General features: G+C 36.0%; 1 protein-coding gene across 1 annotated transcript; it reads left to right on the forward strand.

Moving 5' to 3' along the window:
* The first annotated feature begins 425 nt into the window (after positions 1 to 425).
* On the forward strand, positions 426 to 2,282 carry Atg6 (Autophagy-related 6). The gene has a single exon (XM_021341841.3). The coding sequence runs from the start codon at positions 643 to 645 to the stop codon at positions 1,924 to 1,926; it is 1,284 nt and encodes a 427-aa protein (XP_021197516.1). The 5' UTR covers positions 426 to 642; the 3' UTR covers positions 1,927 to 2,282.
* The last annotated feature ends 7,347 nt before the right edge of the window (positions 2,283 to 9,629 follow it).

Raw genomic sequence — 9,629 nt, forward strand, 5'->3', positions numbered from 1 at the left:
CGTCTGAAGCTGTGAGCCTGGCTATTTCAGTCGCCCGCTTTGGCAACACGCCGCGTAGACTTCCCGCAAGTGGTGAAAGCCAAATGGTACGGCTTCAAACATTGCGAGACCTACAAAAAAGAAATTTCTTACATTTTTTTGTCCAAAAAGAATTTTTCGTTTTCGTGACATTGCATGGCCTCCCCTGTCAGTGGATCTGTGACAGGCAACATTTTTAAGGAGTCTTTTGTGCAAGGAGTAATATAAAAAAGTCTAGCATATTTAATGTGAACAAGTATATTTTTAAATTAGTAGTATATTACCTTTTTTCTCTTTAAATGTTCCCTGATACGTTCGGTTTTTTAATCTAAAATAGTTTAGTCAGTCGATTTATGAGATGAATAGTCGATTTTCTCTTGATGTTTCTTAACTGCGCAGACACATTCACATCCCTACAAACGTCAAATTCATAATTGCAAAATAAATCAGATCGACAGATCGAAGTTCTTTGTTTTCATTTTAATTTATTGAAATTTAAGTTTAAAACTTCCTTTAAAACCTTTTATAAGTCAATAAACAAGAATATTAACACGTGTTGGTGCCACAACTAAAGTGATTTATTTGGAAATTTCCTTAATGACGTAATAGAGAAGGGGTGTTACGATGAGCGAAACGAAATCTTTCGTAAACTTCTCATGTCAGCGATGTTTACAGCCTCTAAAGCTGGACGAGTCTCTGAACAACCTCGGTGAGCACACCATTGCCGATTTAACACTACAGATCCGCCGAAACAATGAGGTCGACTTGGATATGCAGTCTACGAGTTTGGAGCACTACGTTCCACCGTTTCGTATGTCAGAGTCTGGGAATGGCGCAAATGGCTTCATGGTCATCTCGGACGGCTGGGAAACAACCTCATTAGGCCACCAGTTACACGTCAAAGCCACTCTATTCGATTTACTGTCTAACAATTCTGATGTTGACCATCCTCTTTGCGATGAATGCACGGATACGCTATTAGAACTCATGGACAACCAGTTGAGGCAGACGGAGGCTGAATGGAAAGATTACAATGACTATTTAAAAAAGTTAGAGGATGATAAAGAAGATTTGAATTTGGAAGGTCTTGAAAAAGAGCTGGAAGATTGGAAACAGGAACAAAGCAGATTATTGCAGGAGTTATCAGCATTACAAAAAGAAGAAAGAGCTATGAAGGAAGAGATTGAAGTACAGGAAAGAGAAAAAGAGAGACTGGAGAAGGAACAGGATGTTTATTGGAGGGAATACACAAGATATCGGAAAGATTTGATGACAATTGAAGATCAAATGAAGTTTTACGAATGTCAATTAGCATACACTCAGTCACAATTAGAGAAATTGAAGAAAACTAATGTATTCAAGGCTGCTTTTCATATTTCAGATTCTGGTCAGTTTGGTATCATTAACAATTTCAGACTCGGTCGCTTGCCATCTGCACCAGTTGATTGGTCTGAAATAAACGCAGCTTGGGGCCAAACCGTCCTCCTACTATCTTCTTTAGCCAGAAAAATCTGTTTTAACTTTCAGCGGTATAAACTTGTGCCATACGGTAATCATTCGTACATTGAAGTGTTAGAAGACCAGAAAGTGTTACCGTTGTATGGTTCCGGTGGTTTCCGTTTGCTTTGGGACACTAAATTTGATGCTGCAATGGTAGCGTTCTTAGATTGTCTTCAGCAGTTCAAGGAGCAAGTTGAAAAGGGTAATACAGGTTTCTGCTTACCCTATAGAATAGATAAAGGCAAGATTGAAGATACAGCCTCTCCTCCCCATGCTTATTCAATAAAGATTCAGTTTAATTCTGAAGAGCATTGGACCAAAGCTCTCAAGTATATGCTTACTAATCTAAAGTGGGCCTTAACCTGGATTTCCTCACAGTTTAGTGAAGATAAGCTGGAAAATCCATGAACATTACATACTCTATTCTATAAAAACCTTTTTTCACAAACCTATGCTTAGTTTAAAAGTTGCTAGCTAAAAGATTATCCAACCTCTTTACTTGCACTACTTTTTGAAATATGTGTAAAATTAAAAAAAAAAATGTGCAATCCCATTGTTATTTTTGTTGTTATTTAATATACTGGATATTTAAGTTTTTGTTACAAACAAAATGTGTAATTAAGTTTTATATTTGTTGTGTTTCCAATGTTCAGTACAATGCTGTGATTCTCTATATTATTATTCCCAATTTGTATATAAATAAGTAGCCGTCGTTACTATGTAAATAATATATCTAGCTCATAATAAATCTATTGTAGTATTTATTCAACAATATTTTATTTTTCCTTTGTAAACTAAACTATGTAGAAATAGTCTTATTCCACGCTATGTTAAACAAAAATTTTTAAAACAGTGCCATCTGTTGTTCTAAATTGGTACTAACGCAGTAGCTTCACAGAAGTCTGGGGAACTAGTTCTTATAACAGAACATAGATGTCGCTGCCATTTTCACTGATCACTGTAATTTTTTAACCGACTTCAAAAAAGGAGGTTTTCAGTTTGACCTGTATGTATGTTTGTGCGCTATTATCTCACGTTAGGCTGAACCGATTTTGATGTGGGTTTTAGCATAGTTGGTGTTTGTCAGACTGAGGTGGGTTTAGGTACCTATGTTAATGATCAGTTGGTTATATTTTTGCAGTCGGCAGCTGGCATTCAAAACGCATCTTGACCTTTTTGAAATACTGTGACTCCATCAACATTCTACAGTACCTACACAGTTTCATACATCTCATATTTTCCTATCTACAGAAAGCAAAGTCCATTTTCTAAATAAAAGGTACCTAGCTTAGGTGCTCTTACTTTGCTTGTTGCTTGCAAAGGACGTTCTAGTAATTACAGACATTCTACGTACCTTTGTGACGTCACCGAGCGCGGGAAACGCTCAAAGGCGCCATTTTGAAAACGTTTCGTAACTACGCTAGACTCTGTGAGATGTTAGAGGGCAACGTTTAGTTCCATGTATTTTCGTCAAGAAGGTTTGCTTCTCTAGTATTTGTTTGATTTATGTCGTGTTTGGTGTGTAATAGCTTCTGACTGCAGTTTCACCTGCATCTGTTGGGAATTATTTCACGCACTCGGATATAAAAAAGTAGCGCGTATAGCCTCCCGCGATAATGGGGTGTCAAAAAGTGTTTTATTTTCCCAAATTGGACCAGTAGTGCTTAAAACTAACAACCTTTTCAACTTTATAATAAAATAACTATCGCACATTTTCTAACAATCGTGTCTACTTATACATGTCGTATAAGCTTTCCAAGAAAAATCAAGTACCTACTGCCTACTACCTATTGAAACAAGGAAAGACACATTATATTTTTCTGTTAAAATAGGTGTGTCTCTATTATATCATTTGCTTTAACTTTCTTTGTTTTAAAAAAATACACCTAGCCTTCCTTTCATTTCATTTCCACGAGCTTATTACCTTCGTACCTAAGTACAAAAGTACGTTATAATTTATAATACAAACAGTGAAAAGCTCGTCATTGTAGAGTTTTCAATGCATTTAAATTGACTTATTTCTCCTAGACGCCATGTTTATTCAAGTTTTCAACTTATTTCACTTATTAGCTCCGTCTTTCTAATAAAGAACCGTGATTTGTATTCTCTTTTCCTTTCTACTTATTTTTTTTGTTATTTGAAGGAATGTCTGTCTGCTTTCAGTAGAAAATTGAAGTTTCTAAATGTCTACTAAGGCAGTACAATTTTCGTGCTCATAATAAAAAGTCAAATCGTTTTAATTGGAAGAATTTTCACAAACAGTCATGCATATTTGGAGCGTGTTAGGATGATCAAAGCGTTTACTTTATACTTAAACTTTTTTGACGCGATAAATAATGATATACCATTTTGGAATCCTAATGATGAGACAAGTCTCATGCTGTATTTGCGGGATACACCTCGCTAATTGTTATTTTATATATTGTTACAAAACACCTTCAGGCAAGTACCAATGCAACTTTTCTAAGTATAGGATCTTTGACACTAAAGACTGAGTTTCGGAGGGCACGTTAAATTGTAGGTTCCAGCTTTCATTTAGCATAATTGGCAGTCGTTACAGATAGTAGATGCCAGTAAGTCTGACACCAGTCTTACCAATTGGTATTGGGTTGCCCTGGTAACTGCCAACATAGTTGGGAAAGGGCTCGGGAAATGATGATGAAGGAAAGAAAAAACCTAGAAAAAACCTTAGTTAAAAAAAATATCAAGTCAAGTACTTAGGTACTTCTTATGTGCTTGGTTGTGATAGTTCGTTAGATCTCCTGTTCGCTCCTGATAATCCTAAGATATGCGCGCTCGGCACGCCTGCTAACTTGTCCTATATGGTCTTGAAAACATACGGGATTCTGAGATTTTTTGTGCCTGATATCTTAGTGAAGAAATATTACAATTCTATTCGTAAGAAATAGTCGTTATTCGCAACTTATTGATATACACTCTAGAATGGGAGTCCAATATCACTTCATGTAAATACAATGTATGCTGCTAAATAGATAAAGTGATTCCTAGGGTTTTGGGTATATTACTATGAGCATATAACGAAATTATTGACAAAAGTAGATTTATCTGAGCGTGAATATATCCACTAGAGCCCCCCAAAAAACTACAGACTAATCTATTGGCCGACAGTTTTATTAGGTTTGCAGTCTGTCGGTCTCACAAGAACAGTTAAGCATAAACCGATTCTACATAGCCCACACAGAAAACTATGTATCTAATCTATTTTACTAAACAAATACTTTACAAAATATCAACGGACCAGCTCAATCAATAGATCCTTTGTGTTTCTACACAATTTGCACTCTGATCACACGACGCTCGTTCACTTTTGCATATAAAAGGCTTAGAGTCTCAACCTTTGTACTGAGTTGCTAACATAATCTGTTTTCTAGTGCTATGTACTGTTGAAGTGGTTTGGACTTGCTAAACTCTTTGTTTGGATGGTGTAGGAAATGACTGAGGTTCGTTTATGAAAGTACATGTATAGAAATCGTGGTTTAACGATTGTTCTGAAGCAGTGGTTCCAATTTCTTTGTACCACTTCTTGTAACACCTCACTACCTTTTTTATGTACCACTTAGCTTGCGTAAGTACCTTAAGTTAAATATTAGAGGTATTTAATCAATTTTCGCCGTTGGGGGACCTATCTACTAGCTAGATAAAACAATCTCCCAACTGTGATTATTCAACTTGTTTTAAATAGCCCGACTGCTTATCTCTATAACGAAACAAAACAATATATTTTCGTAGCAGAAATAAATAACAAAAAAATACATAAGAAATAAATGAACACAAAACTAATCCAAGTTTAAACTAAGAAAACTTTCAGAAATACTGAGTAGGTAGACACCTAATTAACTTTAACAAAACTAAGTAATTAAAAAAATCTCAAAAGAAAAGCTCAGCGTACCTATAATATTAACTTATTCAAAATGTATTCGTAAAACGTGCGGCTACTTGGCACGTTATTAAATGCAAATGCATGTAAAACAGTTTCGCTGTAAATTATTTAAAGTTTTTAATTAGTTGCCTCGTCATAAATGAACAATATTTCGAGTTAATTTACGCTCCATGTATTCCTTTGTTCATGTAGTTTATTACAAATTATTTTTACTTTAGAATAAACCACTGTTTTGTCACTACGCTTTCTGCGACTCTAGTACGGATTTCGAAAGAAAAAAAAAATAGACAGAAATAAGTTGTGTTCTGCGAAAATTATTCTTAAATTGACAAATACTAGATTCGCTATTTTATGATGATATCTCTACTTAGCAGTGGAATCCTAATTATATTAACTTTTAATAACCACTGAGAAATAAAATTAATTTATTATCCATCCTACGTCTTACAATGTGCACGCAGACTTTATAAAAAATCGCAGTCCAAAAAATGTAAAAAAGCTTTATGAACTGAGAAACTCCTCTTTTTGTAAGTCATCCAGTTGTAATTTCTATAAAAACGTTAGTGACAATAGTACCTATTAGAAATAAATTATAAAACAAAGGCAAAACTCATTACAAGAAAAGAGAAGAAACAAATAACAGTTTGAAACGAAAAACTTTAAGAGTCGCCTTGTGAAGCGACTTTGAAATTTTGACGTCGTCATAACGATGAATAATATAGTGGCAATGTTACCAACTAACGCTGTGATGGATATTACAGAAGGTTAGATTAATATAAAGTTTAATTATGCAGATCAATTTAAAAAACTGCATGTAGAAAGATTACTAAATACAATACAAAAAAAAAAAAATATAACTAAGCACAACTACAGTCAACGTCAAACGTCTTTTCTCACGGATACTCCGTGGACAGCGGACTATTTGAAATACATTTTTTTTTTATATTTTGGAATCACTTAAAAATATTACTTCAACTACAGTCTTTCAAGCCCAAGTGCCTAATATCACTTTTCCACACACTCATCATCCTCCGAGCCTTTTCCCAACTATGTTGGGGTCGGCTTCCAGTCTAACCGGATTCAGCTGAGTACCAGTGCTTCACAAGAAGCGACTGCCTATCTGACCCCCTCAACCCAGTTACCCGGGCAACCCGATACCCCTTGGTTAGACTGGTGCCAGACTTACTGGCTTCTGACTACCCGTAACGACTGCCAAGGATGTTCAATGACAGCCGGGACCTACAGTTTAACGCGCACTCCGAAACACAGCCAATGATGTCTAAGATATACTTAGAAAGTACATACAAACTTAGAAAATTTGCATTGGTACTTGTCTGACCTGGGATCGAACCCGCGCCCTCATACTTGAGAGGTCCTTTACCCACTAGGCCACCACGACTTCCACACACTTCGACTTTTCAAAACACTATAATCCTAAAAATTAGGCAGAGTTAGAGTTAGTTAAAGTCCTCTATGGATAGTGGAATATTTTTTTTTGCATAACCCAAAGATACTAATGACATCGATGTACGATGTCATAACCGAGGCCAGTTATAACCGAGCTTATATTTCGTAACACAGCCTCAATTACCCTTCTGTATTCCATTTTCAAACATCGTCACGCTGTGAATCAGTCAAATTGACGTGACGCGTCATAACGACGCGCTCGCCGCCCGCGCCGCCGCGCCGTGACAAATGGCGGCCAGCGTCGGCCGATAGACAAATTGTTTGTTCTAGAGACTGCATTAGTCCCAGGACAAAAATATTGCTGTAATATATGTACTAGTATTTCAATGAGGTTGGGGTTATTGAGCTTTAGAGATAGTGTATGTAGTAGGTTGTTTTTTGTGGGGAAGTGTCTTTTACAATTTGTTAGGTGTATGTTGTCCTAATTTTAGGGATTAAATGGCTTATTTAGAGTCTACTATTCATTGACATAAATTCTAATACATATATATCGCTGATACTATTATACTATGAAGAAACATTTTTTTTGGTTTATATTTCCCCAAGGGCTTCGAAACTACTGACCAATTTGAAAAATCACACTAACTTCGAGTAACGTAGGCTATATTTGGTTCCGGTACGGGAAGAACTTCCCAAACGTGGGTTAAACCTCGCAAAACAGCTAGGCATGTAGGTATATATTTTAAATGTAACTACATCTACAAAGAAATACGTTTATTGGTTCATTCTGAAGTATAAAGAAAAAAGGAAATTAAACTTTTATTTTTTTTCTCCTGAAACTGAATTTCAAATAAATTCCAAAACCAAACACGAGTAAAACCACATCAAAATAAAGCCCCCGTTACACGAAACTAAATTGAATCCCCTTGCGTTAAACCGTTTCGTGTAACGGGCACAAGATGGCGTCTTTATGGCTAGATAAATATCGGCAAATGCGTGCGGATAGCCGATAAGGAAACGTTTAAATACCGTTCGAAGCGGGAAATTTACTTTATCTCATGTGTTCCTGTTTTCTTTAAGAAATAGCGGAAAAAACGCTGTCGTTGCCCGATAATGTAGTATCATTATGGGATGTAGAAGATAGGCGTATAATCTGTACTAATATTATAAAGCTGAAGACTTTGTTTGAACGCGCTAATATTAGGACTTTCTTTGCCGATTGGAAAAGCCAGATAGCCCTTTTATCGAAGAATAAGGTAGGCTTTTTATCTGGGTGCAAGGTGTGGTTCCCGCGGGATGTGTATGAAACCACTGGTGGGATCATTGTTTTTGCGTGAAAGAGAATCAAACATACAAAGATACCAAGTACCGCGTTTATTACTTAGGATATGTATTAATTGTATAAGTCGGAATTCATTCGATAGTGTAAAATTGTAGATTTAAAATTCCCTTCATTTGACATAATGTAAGCTAGCCAAAGCAGTGTCTACATACTTTATGAAGCTAGCCAATTCGGAACACAACACACTAAATTATACGTTGTCCCAAAGAACATTTTGAAATTGGATATTTCAGGAATGTCAATCTATTTCGTCCAATGTTCACATCACTATAGGCTGTCAAGCGTTTGTCAAAATGTGCTATAAATAGACGCCAAGCCTTCGCTTCAGCTTCACACTGAAATTCTAATGGCAGGCTAATTTATCGTTTGCTATCGTTTAAACGCGAAATCTGTCAACTTAAATGACTCAGAAGGCCCACATCTATTGTAATGGCAGAGATTTAACCACAAGCTCCTTAATCAGTCTAATTAACATAATTTATTTACTCTGAATTTCTATAACATATCTATCTATTGGTTGGTTTGATTAATACAGATAGGAATTTGAAATGAATTGTATGGGGCTAACAGCTTTTAGCAGGCAAAACAACAAGATAGGTTATAGAAAGGAGCAGTAAATTAATGATGTTATTTAGAATGGTTAGAAGCTCGTGGTTACGTAACAGCCACGAAGTTCGATCGATCATAAGGTTAAGCATCGCTTGGAGTAGTTGTTTGACCATCCCGTCATGACTCCTCCGGGTTTTTGGAGGACCACTCTTATGAAACATAATCTTTGCTAATATTAATTTGAAATGTTGCACTTTCACGCAAAACCTCCTGAACTAATTTAAATTAGGTGCATCCGTAGAGAACACCTACGAACAGACTGTTAATTTTTATATGTATAATTAAACGTTTTATCTAGAACTAGATCTTCTGAACACATCTCCACAGTAACGTAATTGAGCAGCATTTTTGCCTTATTTCCTCTTTCACCGTCACTGTTGAACCAGTTTGTGATTTTTTGAACTTTTTCTCATTGAGATCGACTAAAGTGAAGTTCACTCAGGTATTAACCCTAATATCCTCTTCTGATCGACTGCTCAACAGAGAAACGGGATTACGAAGAGTGTGAATAGCTCAGGTAAGTTTGTTTGACTTACGGTAAGTTGCACCATTTCACTTTAAGCTGAAATATTTTCAGTTGTCGATTCTTAAATTTTTGTGTTTTGTAAGATACGGGGTGACGGTGAGAATTTGTCAATAACTTGTGTGTGTTCCAGCCACGTCCTTTGAGAACTACTTCACGCATCCAGGTAAAAGTAACCTGTACCTAGTATCTCTCGATAAATGGACTACCTACCACTGAAATATTTTTTCAAATCGGACAAGTAGTTCCTGAGATTAGTGCGTTCAGTCAAATAAAGGAACAGACTCTTTGAAAGATTTTGAAAGGAAGTATGCACAATATTTAAGTCT

The sequence above is a fragment of the Helicoverpa armigera genome, chromosome 28, assembly GCF_030705265.1.
Source record: "Helicoverpa armigera isolate CAAS_96S chromosome 28, ASM3070526v1, whole genome shotgun sequence".
NCBI lineage: Eukaryota > Metazoa > Arthropoda > Insecta > Lepidoptera > Noctuidae > Helicoverpa > Helicoverpa armigera.